Source organism: Dendropsophus ebraccatus, chromosome 7 (assembly GCF_027789765.1).
Source record: "Dendropsophus ebraccatus isolate aDenEbr1 chromosome 7, aDenEbr1.pat, whole genome shotgun sequence".
In the NCBI taxonomy this organism is placed as follows: Eukaryota; Metazoa; Chordata; class Amphibia; order Anura; family Hylidae; genus Dendropsophus; species Dendropsophus ebraccatus.
This window is the reverse complement of record NC_091460.1, coordinates 144,372,759-144,395,559: the sequence shown is the minus strand read 5'-3', so window position 1 is coordinate 144,395,559 and position 22,801 is coordinate 144,372,759. Positions and strand designations below refer to the sequence as shown.

The 22,801-nt window shown below is 45.0% G+C and overlaps 1 protein-coding gene across 2 annotated transcripts in view; it reads left to right on the top strand.

Annotated features, from left to right (window-relative positions):
* OTUD4 (OTU deubiquitinase 4) overlaps nucleotides 1-12,680 on the top strand; it is a 43,029-nt gene extending 30,349 nt beyond the window's left edge. For both annotated transcript variants that reach the window (XM_069978657.1, XM_069978656.1), the window contains exons 17-20: nucleotides 2,374-2,500; nucleotides 3,237-3,491; nucleotides 3,585-3,625; nucleotides 10,460-12,680. In XM_069978657.1, the coding sequence (XP_069834758.1) occupies nucleotides 2,374-2,500; nucleotides 3,237-3,491; nucleotides 3,585-3,625; nucleotides 10,460-11,581 (1,545 nt within the window). In that variant the 3' untranslated portion in view covers nucleotides 11,582-12,680. The remainder of the gene's footprint in view (nucleotides 1-2,373; nucleotides 2,501-3,236; nucleotides 3,492-3,584; nucleotides 3,626-10,459) is intronic.
* Nucleotides 12,681-22,801: the final 10,121 nt, after the last annotated feature.

Below are 22,801 nucleotides of genomic sequence, written 5' to 3'. Positions count from 1 at the left end.
TTAATTTAAGGTTTTTATTTTCAAAGACAGAAAAAGAAAATATACAATAGAAATGGGGACTCGGGACGGTAAGTCCCTCTGGGGGACAGGGGTAAATACAAAGAATGGTGTGGAAACACAAAATGCAGTCGTAATTATGAACTGTAACAAAGAACAGTAGAAATATCATTATCCTGGTCGATCTCAGCATAAGTCATTACAAAGAACAATATACTATCATATGCGAACTGTACTGCAGAAATAAGAGGCAGAAGTACAAACCGGACAAGATAGGACAAGACAACAAAGGGATCACAAGAGAGCGGCTGTCCCTGATGGCGAAAGATGGGGGGAAACACCCTCCAGGCGTCTAGATAGAAGAGAGCGTTTTCAGGCTGTGGTGGTTCTATAGGAATCAGAGTCTAGGAACGCGAGCCATTGACCCCACGTGGCCGTGTACCTCTTCACCGCCGCCGGGTTATAGCAATGAGGTCCTCCATGTGATGTGTCTGGGCTATCTCCGCAAACCATTCATCAATGGTCGGAGGGTCGACGGATTTCCATTTCCGGGGGAGGACTGACTTTGCAGCTTAGAGCAGGTGGCGCGCCAGAGATTTTTTGAAGCGCGACTGGGCTGTGGGGAACATGAAAAGCAGTGCACTGAATCCTGCGGTTTCGGTGCCCAGAGTGTACAAACAGCTGACCTTCATGTCACCTCTTCCTGCTCCCTCATCTCCCTCAGCCCCTCCCCTCTTCATAGGCTTACAATGGAGAGAGCAGAGCCCGTCTTCACTGGCTTCTCTGTAATGAAGACGTGTTTGCCTGATAATGCACAGATAAGAAGTCGGGGGGGGGAGGCTGGGAGATTGCTTCTTGAGTACAGAAGGAGGCTTTTTTGGCTATTAGAGTTTCTTAAAATTGCTTATACTACTGATTTCTGCAATAAAAAAAACCATGACAGTTACTCTTTAAGAACAGATAAAATATTTTTAGTACCCATCTCCATATCTGTGCCCCCATGCAATCCAGTCTGAGCTCTACCGCCAGTTCTTTACCCTTTTTGCGCTGATGCATTGTCAGCTGTGATATCTTGTATAGACTGGGCTGTGTCTTTCCCAATCATGTCCAATCAACTGAATTTAAAGCGAGCTCCAATCAGTTTTTAAAAGCTCTGCAGATTGATTGGGGGGAGTCCTTAATTTAGGACATGGGGCATAAACTAAAAAAAAAATGTGACAAATACAGTAATACCTCTGTTCTGGAACTTAATCTGTTCTGGGAGGCTGGTCCAGATCTGAGCAGTTCGAGAACCGAGCAGAGTTTTTCCATAGGGAATCATAGAAATACATCTAATAGGTTTCTACACTCCATGGGTCAGGTGCAGAGAGTGAAGAGATAAGTGGTGATTAGAGATGAGCGAACCTCAAACGTTCGGCATTTGATTAGCGGTGGCTGCTGAACTTGGATAAAGCCCTAAGGATATGTGGTAATCATGGATATAGTCATTGGCTGTATCCATGTTTTCCAGACAACCTTAGAGCTTTATCCAGTTCAGCAGCCCCCGCTAATCAAATGCAGAACGTTCGGGTTCGGATCGACTCGAACCCGGTTCGCTCATCTCTAGTGGTGATGCAATAGCAGCTACCACTGCATCACACTGCTCCTTACTGCAGGAGTGGGGAATCCCAGCTACAAACAGGGTTTCCCACTCTAGAGCAGAAAGCTGCTGCTCTTGTGGGGACCCTGTCTGTATTGCTGCTCAGCAGACTCAGTTTGTAACAAGGCAGGGGTTAAGTTGTGTGGCTGTGCACAGAATGACCTCTTATGGGTGTTGTGCTTCTCTTTGGAAAGGTTTCACATACCCTTCCCTGGCTCCTGACTGTGTATTTATGTGCACTGTAGCCTCTTGTGGAGATCCTGTGACTGTCACTAAAGATTGCTGTGCACATGAATACACAGGTAGGAGCCAGCGAAGGGTATGTGAAACTTTTCCAAAGAGGAGCACAACACCAAACACCAATAAGGGGTCATTCTGTGCACAGCATCACAACTTAACCCCTGCCTGGCTGGAAAACTGAGCTGGTTCAGCAGCAGCAGTACAGACAGGGCCCCCTCTGGAACAGAAGTCTTCTGCTCCTGTCCGGGAACCCCGTTTAGAGAAGCAGGGAATCCCTTCATAATTTCATAATGAAGGGATTCCCTGTTCAAAACAGTGTTACCTGAACACTTTCAATAACTCTTGGTTGAACAATAGTTAATTGGACTGTTATCTTTCTCAGGTTTGTTTAAATACCAAACTAAACTTTGGGGGAAATTGAGGTTCGAACACAGAGGTGTTTGAGAACCAAAGTACAACTGTATAAAATAGTAATCATGTATGTTTATCTTTGACAGGAAATAAAGCCACTTGCTACCTCCGAATCTGTTATTTTACATGATGTCCCCGTTCTTCCAACCACTGCTGAGCAACAGACCCCCACCACAGTGCCTTCCGTACCCGCCGTGGGCTCGCCTTGGTCAGGTTAGTCTGCTGCGCGACCATCCTCTTGCATGTAAATAAACGTAGGTATAAATGAATGACACACAATAAAGTAGTGAGAATGGTAACAAAAGAGAATATAATCTACAAGAGTTAATAAAAATGTAGTCAACTTGTACTAACCACTAGTGTTTAGTGAACCTGTCAGAATGTTTGGGTTACAGCCACAAGTTGTATCCATGTTTTCCTAGCAGTGTCATCCATCGTTCGCAGCCACAGGGTATCAAACACTGAGCGTTCAGGTTCAGATAACTTTGCCAAACCCGAACATTTTGACAGGTTCACCCAATACTAACAATCATCTTAATAGTCGATAGCAGATGGCGGCATAAATAGCCCATTCTGTATATGTTCCTGCAGATTAGTCGTCATATAGTGAACCTTTTTTTAAAGATTAACCAGCTTGCAGGATGGGCGGCAGGAACTGTCCCTGGATTGTACATGCAGCCTTTGCTTTTCATCATTTTAGATGGCACATTCCCAGCTTACACAAGGCAATATATCTGCCCATTGGACCAATCGTCACCCTGTGTAATAGGGCTCTTAGATATGACAGATCTTCTTTGTAAATGGGAATCTAGTAGTACCATGGAAAGTCGGGTAGCTGCCCTCTTAGTTTTATTTATTTGATCTACAGTATAGTTTTCAAATTTTTTTTGTTGTCTATTTATGAAAATCCAAAGCTCTCTAATGGTTGCTGCATTTGCATTTCTTATAGGGATTTCAGTGGAGATGCCTACTTCCCCCACAGCTGGATCTGACTCTGTATTACAACCTCAGGTGACATCAGCCCCGTTCTCACCACTTCCAGTTTCTATTCCAGCAGTTAACCAGCCTTTGCTGCCTATGCCGCAGACACTGAGTGCTTACCAGGACCCTCTCTATCCTGGATTTCCTGTAAATGCGAAAGGGGAGAGAGCGACTGCCCCTCCTCCCTACTCTCTCTGTAACAATGGAGATGATCTGCCCGCCGGTGAGTCAGACTGAAGTTGTCTTTTTTTTAAACAAAAAGTGAAAAATATGAGGGAAATGCTTTGAAATGTTAAACGTATATTTTATTTTTCAGATAAAAGCATCCTTCATTTCTTTTACAATCTTGGCATAAAGGTTAGTCTTCTGTCAGATATCACAGATTCTTGTTCTATGTGTTCGCTTTAAATATATCGTTTTTTTTCTTTAACCCCTTTGTGCTGCAGCTAGTTTGGGCCTTAATGACCAGGCTAATTTTTCAAAATCTGACCTGTCTCACTTTATGCTCTCATAGCTCAGTGATGCTTTAACGTATGCTAGCGATTCTGAGATTGTTTTTTCGTGACATATGGCACTTTATGTTAGTGGCAAAATTTGGTCACTACTTTGTGTGTTTTTTGTGAAAAACATCAAAATATCATGAAAAATTTAAAAAATTTGCATTTTATGAACTTTGAAATTCTCTGCTTCTAAAAAAAGAAGGTCGTAGCACATAAATTAGTTACTAAATCACATTACCAATATGTCTTCTTTATTCTGGCATAATTTGGTAAACATATTTTACTTTTTTAGGGTGTTATGGGGCTTAGAAATTTATCAGCAAATTATCACATTTTCGTGAAACTGATTTTTTTAGGGACCAGTTCTTTTTTTAAATGGATTTAGAAGTCTGGTATCCTGAAAACCCCCATAAGTGACCCCATTTTGGAAACTACACACCTTAAAGAATTAATCTAGGGGTATAATGAGCATTTTAACCCTACAGGGGCTGGAGGAAAGTATTCACAATTAGGCAGTAAAAAAATTTAAAATTTAAATTTTCCAATAATATATAGGTTTAGATTAAAGTTTCTCATTTTCAAAAGGAATATGAGACAAAAAGCACCCCAAAATTTGTAATGCAGGTTCTCTTGAGTACAACGGTACCCCATATGTGGGCGTAAACCACTGCATGGGCACACAGCGGGGCTCAGAAGGAAGGGAGCGCCAATTAGCTTTTCCAATGCAGATTTTGCTGAAGAAGTTTCTGAGCACCAGGTGCGTTTGCAGAGCCCCTGTAGTGTCAGCAGAGAGAAAACCCCCCATAAGTCACCCCATTTTGGAAAGTACACCCCTCAAAGAATTCATCTTGGTGTGTGGTGACCATTTTGACCCCACAGGTATTACAGGAAAGTATTCAAAAGAAGACAGTAAAAATGAAAAACTTGAATTCTTCCAATAATATGTTCGTTTAGTTTGAAATTTCTCAATTTCACGAGGAACAAGAGGAAAAAAGTACCCCAAAATTTGTAACGCAGGTTCTCCTGAGTACAATGGTACCCCATATGTGGGCATAAACCACTGCATGGGCACACAGGAGGGCTCAGAAGGGAAGGAGCGCCAATTAGCTTTTTCAATGCAGATTTTGCTGCAGAAGTTTCCGAGCGCCAGGTGCGTTTGCAGAGCCCCTGTAATGTCTGCAGAATAGAACCCCCCCAAAAGTCACTCCATTTTGGAAAGTGCACCCCTCAAAGTATTCATCTTGGTGTGTGGTGACCATTTTGACCCCACAGGTATTAGAGGAAAGTATTCAAAAGTAGACAGTAAAAATGAAAAACTCAAATTTTTCCAATATTATGTTCTTTTAGTTTGAAATTTCTCAATTTCACGAGGAACAAGAGGAAAAAAGTACCACAAAATTTGTAACGCAGGTTCTCCTGAGTACAATGGTACCCCATATGTGGGCGTAAACCACTGTATGGGCACACAGGAGGGCTCAAAAGGGAAGGAGCGCCAATTAGCTTTTTCAATGCAGATTTTGCTGAAGAAGTTTCTGAGCGCCAGGTGCGTTTGCAGCGCCCCTGTAGTGCTAGCGGAGTAAAATCTCGCCATAAGTCACTCCATTTTGGAAAGTGCACCCCTCATAGAATTTATTTTGGGGTGTGGTGAGCATTTTGACCCCACAGGTATTTGAGGAAAGTATTCAAAAGTAGACAGTAAAAATGAAAAACTCGAATTTTTCCAATAATATGTTCCTTTAGTTTGAAATTTCTCAATTTCACGAGGAACAGGAGAGAAATGTCACCCCAATATATGTAACACAGGTTCTCCTGAGTAGAACGGTACCCCATATGTGGGCATAAACCACTGCATGGGCACACAGCCGGGCTCAGAAGGGAAGGAGCGCCAATTAGCATTTTCAGTGCAGATTTTTCTGAAGAAGTTTCTGAGCGCCAGGTTCGTTTGCTGAGCCCCTGTAGTGTCAGCAGAATAGATTCCCCCCAAAAGTCACCACATCTTGGAAAGAGCACCCCTCAAAGAAATCATCTTGGGGTGTGGTGACCATTTTTACCCCACAGGTATTAGAGGAAAGTATTCAAAATTGGCCAATAAAAATGAAAAACTCGAATTTTTCCAATAATATGTTGGTTTAGTTTGAAATTTCTCAATTTGACGAGGAACAGGAGAGAAAACGTACCCCAAAATCTGTAACGCAGGTTCTCCTGAGTACAACGGTACCCCATATGTGGGCATAAACCACTGTATGGGCACACAGCAGGGCTCAGAAGGGAAGGAGCGCCGATTTACAGGAGCAAAACCGCAGCTAGTAATGGTTATTAGAATAGCGCAGTTACTAAAATAAGATAAAAAAAATTAGATTACAGGTAATGTGGGGTGGTTACGGGCAACCAGGGGTGGTTATGGGCAACCTGAGGTGGTTACAGGTAATCTGGGGTGGTTACGGACAACATGGGGTGGTCACGGGCAACCTGCTGTGATTACGGCAACCTGGGGTGGTTACAGGCAACGTGGGGTGGTTACAGGCAACGCGGGGTGGTTACGGGCAACGTGTGGTGGTCACGGGCAACCTGCTGTGGTTACGGCAACGTGGGGTGGTTACAGGCAACGTGGGGTGGTTACAGGCAACGTGGGCTGGTTACAGGCAACGTGGGCTGGTTACAGGCAACGTGGGCTGGTTACAGGCAACGTGGGCTGGTTACAGGCAACGTGGGCTGGTAACGGGCAACGTGGGCTGGTTACGGGCAACCTGCTGTGCTTACAGACAATCTGGGATGGTTACGGGAAACGTGGGGTGGTTACGGGCAACCTGCAGTGCTTACAGACAATCTGGGGTGGATACGGGCAACGTGGGGTGGTTACGGGCAACCTGCAATGCTTACAGACAATCTGGGGTGGTTACAGGCAACGTTGGCTGGTTACGGGCAACCTGCAGTGCTTACAGACAATCTGAGGTGGATACGGGCAACGTGGGGTGGTTACGCGCAACCTGCAGTGCTTACAGACAATCTGAGGTGGATACGGGCAACGTGGGGTGGTTACGCGCAACCTGCAGTGCTTACTGACAATCTGGGGTGGTTACGGGCAACGTGGGGTGGTTACGGGCAATGTGGGGTGGTTACGGATAAACTGAAGTTCTTATAGGCAATCTGGGGTGGGTACCTGTAATCTGACATGGGCACCGCAATCTGGAGGGGGTCATTGGCAATTTGGGGTGGTCAGAGGCGACGTGCGGTGGTCAGAGGCGACGTGCGGTGGTCAGAGGCGACGTGCGGTGGTCAGAGGCGACGTGCGGTGGTCAGAGGCGACGTGCGGTGGTCAGAGGCGACGTGCGGTGGTCAGAGGCGACGTGCGGTGGTCAGAGGCGACGTGCGGTGGTCAGAGGCATTGTGGCGTGGTCAGAGGCATTGTGGCGTGGTCAGAGGCATCGTGGCGTGGTCAGAGGCATTGTGGCATGGTCAGAGGCAACGCGCAGTGGTTACGTGCAATCTGGGGGGGTTACATGTAATCTGGCATGATTACGGGGAACCTGGGGGGGTTATGTGCAACCTGGAAGGGTTACAGACAATCTGGGATTGTTACTGATAAACTGAAGTGCTTATAGGTAATCTGGGGTGGGTACATGTAATTTGGGGTGGTTACGGGCAATCTGGAGGGGGTCACTGGCAATTTGCGGTGGTTACGGGCAACGTGCGGTGGTTACGGGCAACGTGCGGTGGTTACGGACAACGTGCGGTGGTTACGGGCAACGTGCGGTGGTTACGGACAACGTGCGGTGGTTACGGGCAACGTGCGGTGGTTACGGACAACGTGCGGTGGTTACGGGCAACGTGCGGTGGTTACGGGTAATCTGGGGAGGGGTTAGGGGTAATTTGGGAGTAAACTGCAATTATTACTATAATAAAAAGTGTGTGTTTTATTTTTTTGTATGTTTGTCACTTTTTGTACTTTACATATTCATTTTCACTGTATTACTATGATTACTGTGATATTTTCTATCTCAGTAATCATAGTTCAGTGACAGAGACCAAATTGGTCTCTGTCACTTTAAATTTTCAGAGTTGGCTGGTTGTGAAGCGCATGCGCACTTCATAACCAGCCAGGACGTCGAGGAGGAAGGAGCTCCGTCGATCCGGTGAGTATATGGGGAAGGGGGGGGTGACTGGGGGACGGGGGTGACAGGGGGGGTGGGGGGCGACTTGGGGGGTGGGGGGACATCACTTTTTATCCCCTGTCACCAATCATTCATGGTGACAGGGGATAAAAAGTGCCGGGAGCACATGGTACAAGCGATCAGCGGTATATAGTATATACCGCTGATCGCTTGTACCGGGACCCCACAGGGGGGTCCCCGATGACTGCCCCATGCTCTCCGCTACCTCCGGTGGCGGAGAGCATGGGGCTTTCATTCATTTTAACCTTTTAATCGCTGTGAACCGACGTTAGTCGGTTCACAGCGATAGCGGCGGCCATCTTGGAAATGATGGCCGCCGGGGGAGGGGGGTTAGTTATCGGGGCACTAGGGGGGGCTGATCTGAGGTCTGGGGGATACTTATTTCATCTCCCCCCGCCGTAGATTCACGGCGGGGGGAGATGAAAGGTGGCGGCGGCACCGGTACTCTCATTTACCGACGGTCGCCGCTATAACGTTAATAGCGGCGATCGTCGGTAAGGGGGGGGGCCGGGACGGACCTCACACACTGCCCCAACCCCTCAGCTACCTCCGGTAGCCGGGGGGATGGGGTGGGGGCCGTCCCGGCCCCGCAGCCTTATTCTCTGCCATCGCCGTAAAAAGCTGATGGCAGCAGAATAAGGCCCATTAGTGACCGCCGTAGAAAGCCGTATCGGCGGTCACTAAGGGGTTAACTTCTTAACCCCTTAACGACAAAGGGCGTATATTTACGCCCTGTTGTTGGTAAGGGTATTCAGAACGGGGCCGCACGGTGACCCCGCTCTGAACCGCCGCGATCCCGGGTGCTGCATGTAGCCCAGGACCGCGGCTATTAGCGGGCACGGTGCGATCGCTGTGTCAGCTAATCAGATGCAGCTGTCAATGTTGACAGCTGCATCCTTTTACCGTATGCAGCCGTTCCCTGGTGCCTAGTGGCGGAGATCGATCGCCCCCCCCCCCGATAAATAAAAACAAATACCCCCCCCCCCAATAAACAAAATGCGTTGTTTTTTTTCCAATTTCACCATACGTTTGTTTTTTCTGGCTTTCCAGTGTACTTTATGAAAAAATTCAGCCTGCCATTGTGAAGTACAGTTAGTGGCGCAATAAATAAGGGCTCATGTGGGTTTCTAGGTGGAAAAATGCAAGTGCTATGGCCTTTTAAGCACAAAGAGGAAAAAACGAAAACGCAAAAATCGAAATTGGCTCTGTCCTTAAGGGGTTAAAGGGATTGTGTCACCTAGATTTTCTTTTACTGATTAGAGTCAGATATTAAAACTTGTTGTTTTATTCTAATCTGTTTCTAATTTCTAACTGTCATTTCTTTTTTCACTATTTGTACATTGTTATGGGGGTGGTCATATTGCCTGGGCTGTTTTAAACAGCATTTAGTGACATGCTTTACAGCAAGGCTCATGGACATAGACGACAATAGACTCTGTCCCCATGATATGAATGTAAAACATTACTGAGCGCGCTCTGTGACCTGTGAAGAGGCCATTCCCCAGGAAGCTGCTATTGTCTCCTCTATCTACTGGTGTCATATGATGCTGCAATGCTGTACAGATCACTTTACTGCAGCCTCCACAGACACAACAGAAAGTCTCAGCTGCGTTTTAGCCCCAGTGGTGAGAAGGAAAACTGCAAGATTTTAAAAGATTTTATCACATAGATACAAAAATAGAAAATTAGAAAAAGCTTCACTAAAATTAAAAAGAAAATATGTTTAACAGAAAAATATTTAAACAGTAGGTCATTTTCTGATGACACATTCCCTTTAAGGACCCATGACGTATCTGTACATCAATGAGTCCCTAAAGGGGGGCACAGAAAGGGTTCTCCCTGTGACCCCACTCTGTACCACACTGCTCCTGGCTGCTATTAGCCGGCACAACCCAGTCACTGCACCAGCTAATTAACCATTTAAATGCCACTGTCAAAACTGATTGAAATGCTCTTAAAACCATCATACTTGTCCGGCCAGGCCTCAGCACGGGGCTAGGGGGAATATAAATAGTGTAAAAAAAAAAAAAAAAAAAAAAAACTTTTTCATAATCAAAGTTTAAATCACCCTCTCTTTCCCATAAAAAAAATACTACCACTGTGGGCAGAATCTCACAATCTGTTAAATTCTCTCATTCCTGATCTTGCGCGGTAAGTGCACAAAAACTACAAAATTGCTGATTTTTGGTCACATTATATACAAAAAAAAAACTTGCACAAGAAAGCTACCGATAGAAAGTACAAATCATACAAAAAACAAACTACAATTCCCATCGTGCCTGGACAGCTAAAGCTTTAGCTATGGCTGTCCAGGCATGATGGGAATTGTAGTTTTTTAACAGCTGGAGGGCCACAGGTTCCCCACCCCTGCTCTAGTTCATGTAGTGTGTTTGTTCTTTTTATATGTGCAGTGTTTAAAGTATTGTAACGTATGTTTTTATATAGTGACTTAGTTCTTTTTGAATATTTTTTCACCAGAATACATAAACCTTATTTTTTTTTCTCTTCGCTTTTCCCAGGCTTATACCTGTCCGATGTGGCCTCCACATTTATACCTGCACCCCCTTCATCAAGCCTACTTAAATGTTTGCAGGATGTATCCAAATGTTCACGTTTACCCACAAAGCCATTGGGTACAGGAAGCTGCTATAAACCAAAGTGAAATAGATCCTTCGGCCTTTGCCCATCAGAGTGTGATGCGGAGTGAGATCCAGAGTGAACAGCCTGTAGGCTTAAGCCCCTCAGTGGTTCAAACCCCACCTGTCCAAGCCCCAATAATTGGGGAGGAGATACCCCCACAGCCTAATTCATTGGAAGACAATCCACAGTTCCAGGCACAGGGTAGTGAATTTGAAGACCTGTCAAACAAGGCAATGCTCCCACAAGCTCCATTTGGGCAGGGTTCCTATATGGGACCACTTCCAATTGCTTCTCCATTTTTCCCACATGTTTGGTATGGATATCCATATCAGGGATTCCTGGAAAACCCAATGGTACGGCATAATGTCTTCATTAACCCTCAGGATGCAAGTTTGTCTGAAAACATTTCAGCAGGGTCTGTCTTAGAAAATAATGCAGTTCAGGGAGCAATAAATCAGCCCCATTTTGAGAATGAACCAGTTAGGCCTTTGTTGCCCACTGTTGCACTCGTCAGCGAGTCTGGGTCGGATACCCCAGTGGTCAAAGAGGAACCAACTACGGAAGTGGCCACAATGGAGCAGCAGAAGCTTCCGGATAAATCGACTGATCATCAAGTGACTTCGTTGGTGTTATCCGAAATACCAGCGGGCAAGAAATCCTTAGAGAAGGAAGTCGCTTCAGTGCCAGTAGCCGTGGCACAAATAATTCCTTCTGAAGAACGGCCGCTTAGAACAAGGGAAGAGAGCTCAGAGGACGAGCGGGAGGTATCGAACATGCTTAGTAGCGGAAGATCAAAAAACTTTTACAATCAGTCGTATGGTAGTAGGAGGCCTCGAAATGACCGTTATTATCCCACTAACAGGGGGGGCTACCAGTATACTAGGGCTGATGACGGCTGGAGGGGGCAGAGAGGCAGAGAAGATGGCTCTTACAGAAACATTAGAGGCCGGCCAAATCGAAGACGGCAGTTTGTGGATTCTTATAAACCACAACATGAATAGACGTTCGTAGCTGATCTTGGTTAAAAGCCTTTTTTTTTTTTTCATATTTATTTGGACAATATATATATTCAAGATATTAAAACGAGAATCATGTATTCATTAAAGTATAAGCAAAGGTGTAGAGGGACGATGTGTAACCCTTTTTTTTTTTGTCTTCCTTGCTCAGTTTCTACCACTTGGTTTTCTTACTTTTTATCATTGTCGTGAAATAGACTGATGGTGGGAATAGCTGAAAATAAAGTAACTGCGTGGTATTCATTAGTTTATTTATGTAGACGTTTATCGCCATGAATTGTAGAAAGAGGACGACTCGTAGTACGGCTCAATCTCCAGTTTCTCAGCACTTAGTAGACTTGCGGTGATACCTTAGATTGTCACGCTATGTATGGAGTAAGCTGTATGTTTAAATGCCTTATATTCTGTAAGAATACCGATCAGTTTTGGCTGTTGCTTCTGATTGTGCTTCCATTCCAAAGGCCTTTCATCTTAGAGACTCCTACACAGAGGAGAAACTTGAATGTTGTTACTTAAGGTGACGTGTTTGTAAATAGCAAACTCTTTAACCACTTTACTATTTTTTTAAGGGGCAAAAAGTGTTGCATGTCTATGCGGCAGTCACACATGTAACCAGTATTTGTGGTGTCATCATGAAAATGTTGAGTATATATTTTTTTTTTTCCAGCTCCTCCGTCCTAAGGTAACTTTTAATCATCATTTCGCAGTTCTTTGTTTAAAGCTTGGTTATGTGATAGGGTTATGACTAAAGATGAGCAAACTTACAGTAAATTCCAGGTTCACACAAACCTGATCGCTGAGGATTTGAATCCTGCGACCTGCATCCATCCTTTTCCAGGCTACTGGATTCAAATGCTGAGCGGTTAGGATTGCATGAACCCGAACTTAGGGCCCTGTTATGCGTATCAATAATCAGGCTGATTTGGCGATTATCACTCTGGGTAATCGAGATAACGATCAGCCAATGATACGATCATCGTCTGGTTGTTTCTTTAGGTCCAGACCTAAAATCATCAGCTGCAGACCGTGCATTGCTACATGTTATAGCAATGCCTGGCCCACGGCCAATGATTAAATAAACTGTTCATACGTCACCTCTCCACACTCCTGGTCTCCTGCTGCCTTCTGCTCTCTTCCCGGATCAGCAGCGGTCCCGGACAGTGATTGGTTGAGCAGCCTGTCAGATCAGAGAAGCTACAGCATGCGGTTCCAGGAAAAGAACAGAAAGGAGAAGACTGCGAGTGTGGACAGGTAATGTATGAACAGTTTAGGGCAAGGGCTGCACGGACATCGTTAACGATGTCCGTGCAGCCCTTGCTAAACAATAATCGAGCAGATTGGTGCTCCAATACATTATTGATCAGCCTGTGTAATGGGACCCTTACTGTAAGTGCACTCATCTCTTGTCTTGCCATTTGTGAGCAGGGGCGTGCACAAGAGACAATTGAGTAGAATCATAGTGTAAGCATTGGACTGTATAGCTGCTAGCAATAACCCAAGGCTGCAAGATAAACATTTGGGGGCTTGTATTCAGAGAACTTGTGAAAGCGAACATTTATGCTCTATTTTGCACTGACATATCGAAAAGACGTGTAAGCACATTGAGTATTTAATTTTAAATCTGTTTATGAGATGACAACGGTCTTTTCGCTTTGTGTTCTAGATTATTTTTAAATGTTTGTTGAGAATAATGCAAAATGTGTTTTTGTTATGCGGAAATATTTAATGTCCTCATTTATCACCCTTATCTAGTGAACTTTTTGTTGTTTTAAAGCTTGTGATGGACTTGAATGTTTTCTGGCAGATATTATGTACTTGATGCCGCTTGTTTCCGGGGACAGTTTCTCAGAATCATATGCTATTGTCCATATCCTTTTTTTTTTTCTTTTTTGTGTGGTGTGCTATAGAAACAGCTTTTGCTGTTGTCATGTTTACATGTTAAGTTGTTGGTTTTTATTTACTACATAAATCCATATTAAAGGATTGATTAAGTGCTACTGACTCCTTGGTATTGGTAGCTTTATTTCTAGTGTGCTTCTATTATCTAAACATCTTCCTTTTTTTTCCAATTTCACCTATTTTTATTTTTAAAAATAATATATTTGGGGGTTCCATTCACTTTATGGTAGATTCAAAGGTGCATTACAAAGTGCACTTGTTCCTGAAAAAAACCAAGCCCTTACATGGCCCTGTAGATAGAAAAATGAAAGTGTTGTAGCTTTTAAAAGGGTGGGAGGAAAAATGAAATGTAAAAATTTAAATTGCTGCATGGTCTTTTTGGGCTCTGTCATGAAGGGGTTAAAAAGCTTCACCTACTCAGTACTCATAACCTGTATGTATTTGTTTCTTGTTTAAAAAAAAAAACAAAAAACTGTCCACACAATTGCACTCCAACCTCTCCACCATGGCCAAGACCAAAGAGGACACCACGAACAAAATTGTAGACATGCACAAGGCTGGGATGGGATACAAGTGAGGAGGAGATAGTTGTTGGCCCAAATATTAGAAAATGGAAGAAACACAAGGCGATCGGATTAGATTTTTATAACATTTTTATCAAGACATACCTAGTATTTCTTCCTTCCTCTTGCTTACAAAACCCCACCTCACTAAAAAAATACAATCTCCCCCCAACAATCTCCCAACACATAACATAACTAAAAACTTACAGGGAGACATGAAAATGAACCAATCCCCCAGACGGGCAGATGATTGTGAACAGCAAGTGTTTATTATCCACAACCCCTTCCAGCAGATCTAAGAAACACTGAACTAGAGCCTGTGCGTCCTATTACACAAAGATTGTAGAAAGAAAAATCCTCAATGCTGTAGGATTTTATCTAAAGCTTTGGCTGTCCAGGCATGATGGGACTTGTAGTTTTGCAACAGCTGGAGGGCCTGAATATGACATCCCTGATCTAGATGTCAAGCCCTGGAGGTAAAAGTAGGTGAAAGGAAAAGCCTAATGCTTGTGCCTCTTGTCAGCTGCTGCCAGATACCTGGGATCGCCCTGACTGTGCTTCCTGAATATATACTTCTGATCAGCATAAGAAAACAGGAGAATTCCTGGATTAGTTTAAAGGGCAACTCTGATACCTTTCAAGAAATAACGGCCTCATTCTCAGATCAGCAGCAAGTCTCATAGGTCTGGGTCCCCTAAGCCATCTACCTCTGCTGATGCCAATAACATGACAGAAATGATTCTTAGTCTGAGCTTGATATAGTGGAGGATTTATTCCCGCTACAAAAAGGAAGGCTGCCTAAATTACTTTCTGCAGTTAAAAAGACTTTAGAATCTAATAAGGATGTTTCCCACAAAGCAAAGAGAGATCAACTCTTCTACTTTCCTTCCTTTAAAAAAATAGTCTTTCCCTCACAAAGAATGGTTTAAGAACCCTTGGCCTAAACCAGAGAAACTTGACTCAAATTCCAAGTCTGTTTATAAATTGGATGCTGGGACAACAGTAATGAGTGACTCCACTCATTACCAGTGGCTCTAGAGGCTGCCTGCTTATCGAAAAAGTCAGTTTTTCCTCTTCATTACTCTGTGATCCTATAGAGAGGAAAGCAGATTTGCTCTGCAAAAAAAGCCTACCCAGCAACAGCTGCATCATCCAGGGGGTCTATGGCTTCCACTCCGGTAGCCTGTGCCTTACACATCTCGTTGAGCCAACCTTAGCATGATATTGAAGATTGGGTGCCAAGAAAGGACTTATTAAGTGACATCTCAGTGATGAAGTCAGCAGCTGATGTGATGCTGCTTTATGTATTTTAAAATGTTCCTTAAGAAACATGGCCATTTCCAATTCGGCTAGAGGGGCCCTATGGATGAAGCAGTGGTCCGGTGATGTGCCCTATGAAAACCATTTTGTGGCCTTGCCCTTTAATCCTTCTCTGTTCGGCCCTTATCTTCTAGATATCCTGAAACGCCTCCGTGAGAACAAACGCATAGGGTTCCCTCAATAAGTGAGATCTCTTAAAACCTTCAAGGGAAGATTTCGTAAATCTCCAGGGAAGCAGTCAACTTTTCGTCCCTCAGGAAGACCAAAGCAGTACGGCAAGCAGCAGCCTAATATCTCTTCCAAGAAGAAGTCAGACACCAAAGGGGAACAGCAATGATGCCAGGCCACGGTCTCCCGGTTGGAGCAAGGTTTCAGCATTTTGTGACAGTCTGGGAAGAAACTTCATCAGATGCATGGATGACCTCAATAATATCAAGAGGATACTCTCTAGAACTCAGTTTTCCCCAGACAGTTTTCTCCTTAACAAAGCCAAGAATCCTGTGATTCATCAGGTCTCCTTCACTTCATTTGGAAAAATGTGCTCGAAGTGCCACATCCAGAAAAAGGCTCAGAAGTTTATTCACCGATATTCCAAAAAGCTGGGGGAGAATGGAGGCTCGTGATTGACCTCACATTCCTCAACAAATTCTTCTTAGAAAAGATATAAAATGGAACCATCCAGAAAGGGGACTTTCTAGCCACCATAGACCTCCAAGATGCCTATGCCCATGTGCCTATCCTAAAAGCTCACAGAAAATATCTGAATGGCAGTTCAAAATCACCATCAAGTTCAGCACTTCCAGTTTACCTGCCTGCCCTTCGTGATAACATCTGCACCCCGAGTCTTTACCAAAATTGCAGTAGTGCTGACATCCTATCTAAGGACTCAAGGGGTGTTACTTGGGCGATTGGTTGGTTAGAGCTCCCTCCAAAGATTATCCTCTACAATTATCTCAAATTGACTATGGACACTTTAGAAAACCAGTTTCAGAGGAAATCCAATCTCCTTCCAACAACCCAAATGTCTATAATTATACCTAAAATCCGGTTTTATTATAGATATCCGGCAGATGCACCTGTACCTCACTCCAGACAGTTTTCAAAATAAAAACTGCAATCAAGAATTTGTGTACCCTATGGAGCTGTTCAATCCGGTCCGCATGAAGGTCCTTGGCATTCTTACGTCTGCCATCGAGGCAGTGCCATGGGCAAGATCCCACATCAGAATAATGCAAGACTCAATTCTCGTGCATTGGGGGAGGTCCCCAGAAACTCTGGCTATATGATGGCAGTGTCTGTCAAAGTCAAATGGGATCTAAAATGGTGGTTAGCCACACCACATCTTCAAGAAGGCAGGAGTCTAGTGAGTCCTCAACAGATGATACTCGCCATGGATGCCTCTGCCTTTAGTTGGGGTGCCCATGTAGGGTCACTCTGGGTGCAGAGGAAAAGGACTCGGGAAGAAAAACATCTGTCCTCCAATATGAGGGAACTGAGGGCCATCAGGTTGGCCTTAATCTTCAAAAAAGTCCTGTTATCAACCAGTTTAGTTGCAAACAGACAATATAACATCAGTGGCACAAGAAGTCCTGTCTTCAGGTGTAACGCAGTCTTCTCATGAAAAGGGCCAAGAGCAATCCTTTGTCTATCTCTGTGGTGCACATGAGAGGGTCTCTGAATATAAAGGCAGATCTCCTCAGCAGGAAGTTCCTTCACCCGAGGGAATGGGAGTTGGGAACGTTAGTATTCAACGTCATTGTGAACAAATGGGGACAGATCTGGATGTGCGAGCCACCAGGAGCGATGCGAAGTTGCCTCACTTTTGCTCCTAGTCCAAAACGTACCAACCGGTTGCAGTGGAAAGGACTGTCTATCAGCTGGAAGAACATATTTGTATACGCCTTATCCTCCAGTCCCTCTCATTCAAAGGGTTGTAAAGAAGATTCGGGACAAACATGCCAGGGCAATTATCATCCTCCCGCACTGGCCCCACAGGGCCTGGATTCCTCTTGCGTTGCCATTATCGGAGAAACTTCTGGCTGCTTTCTCTTCGCAGGGACTTACTGCAACAACGAGGAATGTTTCATCCGAACCTCCGCAATGCTTATCTTGTGGCATGGAACATGAATGTGACAATTTGAGAAAATAAGCATTCTCAGATGAAATGGCTTAGACTCTACTAGCATCCAGGAAGCCCGGTACAATGAAAGTGTATGCCAGAATATGGAACACCTACTCCTCCTGGTGCTCTGAAAATGGAGGATCAGCGGGTGAGCTAGCCACCATACTTCAATTCCTCCAGGAGGGAGTTCAGAGTTGTCTTAAGGGTGGAAAGTTTAAGGTAGGTTTACACTACAGAACCCGCACTGAGAATTTCCATTCCATTTCCAATTCCATTCTATGCATGGTCGGATTACACATTTCGCCGAAAGAATTGAATTTTCAATTCTTTTGATGGATAGCAAAATTGGCCTGCCCATAGAATGGTGTCTATAGAGCTGGCGGATATGTGTGCGGCCATGAACGGGTATGAGCTATGGAATCTGCCGGAACTTCTCCATGCGGGTTCTGTAGTGTGAACCTACCCTTAAAGTCCTCTTAACAGCAGTGAATGCCCATCTTAATGGTGCTTTCTCCAGAGTTCCAGTGATGTCAAGGTTCTTCAGGGCTGTGGCGAAGTTAAGTCCTAACTATCGTAATCCAATACAATCATGGGCCTTGCGTGGTGTTCCAAAAAGCCTTTCAGAAAAACTTTTTGAACCCCTCTGGATTCTGTCGATCTAAAGTGGCTGTCATGGAAAACACTATATTTAAAAGCCATTGCCTCGGCGTTGAGAATTGGTGAATTACAGGTGCTGTCATGTAAGGGACCCTATTTAAGATGTAGTGCTCCTGAGAACCATGCAGGGCTCCCTGCCTAAGGTTCTTTAAGTGAACATTTTAAGCCAGGAGACTATTCTCCCTGTGGTGGACAGCAGCCAAGACTAGTCTTAACATCTCCCGCATGGAAAAAGATCAATTTTGTTTTATTGCTATATTAACCCTCTTCTATCAGAGTTCAAGGGACTCCTTAACCCATGAGGGTGCTGCCTATGGACTCAGATTTCAGATATAAATTTTATACTTATGGTGCATGTGGGATCTTGGCGCCTATGTGCCTTATGCAAACACAGGTCTGAAAGAAAGAGGGGAAGCTTCCTAGTCTAGTATACTAATCAGGTGTCTTCCAGATGAGAACGCAAAACACTTACCTGGTGCAGTTGTGCAACAGTATGACACGTTTTTCGGCAAAGGCCCCACGGCCCATGGAGGATGACCACCGGAGACTTTCGAAGCAGAGCAGCAGTTAACTGGGACCAGAACCCCAGATTGAGGTAAAAAATAAACCTGCTGCGGAAGCATATAGTGTTGCTTACCTGTCTAACCCAGTTTTGAAATCCATTTGTTTTGGGGGATTTTGTTCTGTATTGTGTGGCTGCACTTCCGGGTTGAGCAGTTGTGCATAGTACTACAGGTTCCAGAACAGTTCAAATTTTCTCACCAAAATTTCTTCTTTCCATGAGTCCCAAGGCAGCACACAAAGGGTTATCAGTTTCCTCTTTTCCTACTAGGACAGAAGAAAAAAAAACTATAAAAAAACAACTGATTGTTATAATCAGCAGAGACCAATCAATCACAGGTACCTTTCCTAGGAGTCCACTATAAGAAGGACAGAGAGACCACATAACACTGTTAGTATGCAGCAATAAGATATTTAATGGGGGGGGGGGGGTATATTGTGCTGCCTTGGAAAGAAGAAATTTTGGTGAGAAAATTTGATCTTTCCATTTCGTCCCTTAGGCAGCACACAAAGGGATCTAAGTAGCAGTGAAACAACATAGGGCGGAAAGACATCACCCAGTCGCTAATTCAAGCACTCTCCTGCCGAAGGCCGCCGCCTGGGAAGCTAGCACATCCACCTGGTAGTGCTTCTTAAAGGTGCATGGGCTTGACCACGTCGCTGCACGACATATTTCATCCAAGGATACTTGAGCTAATTCTGCCCATGAGACTGAAGTGGATCTGGTAGAATGAGATCTGAACCCTTCTGGAGGAGGAAGATCAGCTTAAGAATAACTCATAGCCACTGCACTGTGAATCCACCTTGACAAGGAAGCTTTTGTAGCAGGCTTCCCTCTGTTAGGGCCTTGGAATTGAATGAACAATGAATCCGAGGTTCTGAATGTGCTGGTTCTATCCAAGTATATCAATACTGCACGCTTTACATCTAGCAAATGCCATTTCTGTTGCTCTGCATCCGCCGGATCAGGGAAGAAGGAAGGAAAACTTCTTGATTAATATTTTCAGTGGAGGCCACTTTGGGCAGGAAGCCTTTGCGAGTTCGTAGAATGAGATGATCTTGCGAAACCCGAAGGTAAGGATCTTTAGCAGAAAATGATTGAATCCCACTCTCTTTGCGGTGGTGATAGCCATCAAAAATAAGGTCTTCCATAACAAGAAATTTTCGGCTACCTCAGACAATGGCTCAAAAGGAGGTTTAGTCATAGTGTCCAGTACTAAGGGAAGATCCCATGATGGCACAGGATCGCGAATCTGAGGGCGCAACAATCTGGTGGCCCTAAAAAATCTCACCAGGTCATTATTAGAGAGAGAACCTTGAAGAGAGGCATTAATGGCCGAAAAATGCACTTTTAGTGTATTTGCCTGGAGCCCTTTATGGAAGTCCTCCTGTAGAAACTTCAAAACACTGGAGACAGAGGTTGAAGAAAGAGATTTGTGAGAACACCAGGCACGGAATTTACTGAGTATTCGATTGTACACCTTGACTGTCGAAGGTTTCCTAGAGGCCATCAGTACTTCCACCACTTCGTCTGCTAGACCCAGACTCTTCAAGTTCTCCCTTTCAGACTCCAGACCGCAAGTTGGAGATTGCCCGGGGCTGGATGGTACAGGCCGTTCTGCAGAAGAAGGACCAGGCGTAGAGGGATTTCCCAACAGTGACCGCTCGAAAGCTTGCATGCAAGCAGAAACCAGGCTCTCCTCGGCCAAAAAGGAAGAATCGCAATGACAGTAGCCTGGTCTTCTAGAATTTTGCTCAGGACCCTAGGAATCAATGGGAACGGGGGAAAAACATAGATCAGCATCCCCTTCCAGGAGAGCGAGAGACTGTCCAGAAAATCTGCTTGATCATGCTTGTAAATTGAACAAAACCTCTCCACCTGCCTGTTCTGCCTGGTCGCCATGACGTCCATGTCTGGGTGTCCTAGAAGAGATGTAATTTGTGCAAACACTTCTGCATTCAGGCTCCATTCTGCTGGATTCACCTGATTCCTGCTCAGCCAGTCTGCTTTTGTGTTCACAATGCCTCTGATATGGACTGCTTGTAACTCTTGAAGATGATCTTCTGCCCAAGCCATCAAGAGGCAACACTCTTTCTCCAGGTGTGGGGACCTCATCCCTCCCTGCTTGTTGATATAGAACACAGCAGGGAGGTTGTCGGACTGGATCAGGACCCTGTGATGTAGGACAACTGGGGTAAAGGACATTAAGGCCAGACGTACCGCTCTCAACTACTTCCTGTTGGAGGAGAACTGAGCCCCACGCTTTCTGCACCCAATGATTGCCCAGATGAGTCCCCCAAGCCCGGCTGGAAGCATCTGTGGTCAAGACCAGCTGTGATGGCAGATGAAGGGATCTGCCCCTCGCTAACCTCCCTGGGAGTAACCACCACAGAAGGTCCCTCTTGGTTGAGGGGGAAAGAACCATACTCCTGTCGAGACCCCACGGTGGTCTGTTCCACTGAATATGTCCTTCTGAAGAGGCCTCATGTGAGACCTGGCCCATGGTACTGCGTCCAAAGATAAAGTCATCAGACCTAACACTGACATCGCCACTCTTTATCGAGGTCCTCCGGACTGACATCAAGGAGGTGACCTGGGACTCCCAAGTTGATCAATTTGTCTTCCGACAGATATACTCTCATCTGTGATGAATCCAGGACAAAACCCAGAAATCGACATCTCTGAGAGGGGACAAGACAGGACTTCTCGAGATTTATAATAAAACCGTGGTCTTGTAGAAGATTGATTGCCCTTGAAGTATGCTGGTTTAAAAGATGATGGGATGGAGCTTTCAGCAGACAATCGTCTAGATAGGGGACGAAAAAAATGCCCTCTGGCCTCAGGAGAGCTGCCAGAACGACCAGTACCTTGGTGAAAATGCGTGGGGATGATGACAGCCCGAATGGCAGGCAGGTGAACTGGTAATGCCTCTGATGCTGGCCCACTTGTACTGCTATGCGTAAATATCTCCGATGAGCTGGTAAGACTGGGATATGGAGGTAGGTGTCTTTTAGGTCAACCGTGGCCATGAAGTCTCCTTCTTGAAGCATAGCAATGACAGATCTTATCGGCTCCATTTTTAACCGCTTTTTCACCATGCAACGATTTAGAAAAGTGAGGTCTATGACGAGTCTACTGAGACCCTCTATTTTGGGTACCGCAAAAATACGAGAGTACACCCCTCTTCCCCGTTGATGCCATGATACTCTTTCCAAAGTGCCTTTTGTAATGAAGTCTTGAATAAGGGCAATTAGGTGAGGTTTTCCGGGAAAAAACACGTCTGGGGGAACTTGAGCCAGTTCTAGCGAATAGCCCCTTTGGATTAATGATGTCACCTAAGAATCGGATACAGGCATTAAACCTCATTCCCCTTAGCAAGGGGTGGAAACGGGCAACCGACATGCCGGTAACTTACCCCACCGGAAATTCTTCACCGAACGCTGCGTGAACGTGAAAGCATCTCTTGGCGTTACTGAACCTCCTCCTCAGCGAGGGGAGCTAGCTACAGGATACTGACCTCCGCTGCTTTGTTAATACTGCAGACCAACACCTCAGCGAGATATGGCAAGAGTTTGACTCTCAAAATCCAACTTCAGCGAAGTGGTGCTGGCAGGCCGGGGGAAGCTTGGTAAGGGATTAGTTTACCAAAGCTACAGAAACGACCTCTAAAGTCTATAAGACAAAGGATCCCAGGGGGAGGGGGGGCGGCTGAGCCGGGAAGAACCACGGTATGCCAGCCCTAAAAATAGTAAAAAAATAGAAAAAGTCCTAGGAGGACAGAAGAAAAAAAAACAGAGTTATGAGGTCTCTGTCCTCCTTATAGTGGACTCCTAGAGGAGGTACCTGTGATTGATTGGTCTCTGCTGATTATAACAATCAGGTGTTTTTTTTCTTCTGTCCTAGTAGAAAAAGAGGAAACTGATAACCCTTTGTGTGCTGCCAAAGGGACGAAATGGAAACATTGCTTTCCCTCAGCCGTTCATCACTGTCCTCCACCCTGCCCAACACTGTTGCAGAACATCTAAGCTGTGTTCAGTTTCCTTGTGTTACTGCATTGCATTACTTTAATTTAATTGTGGTCC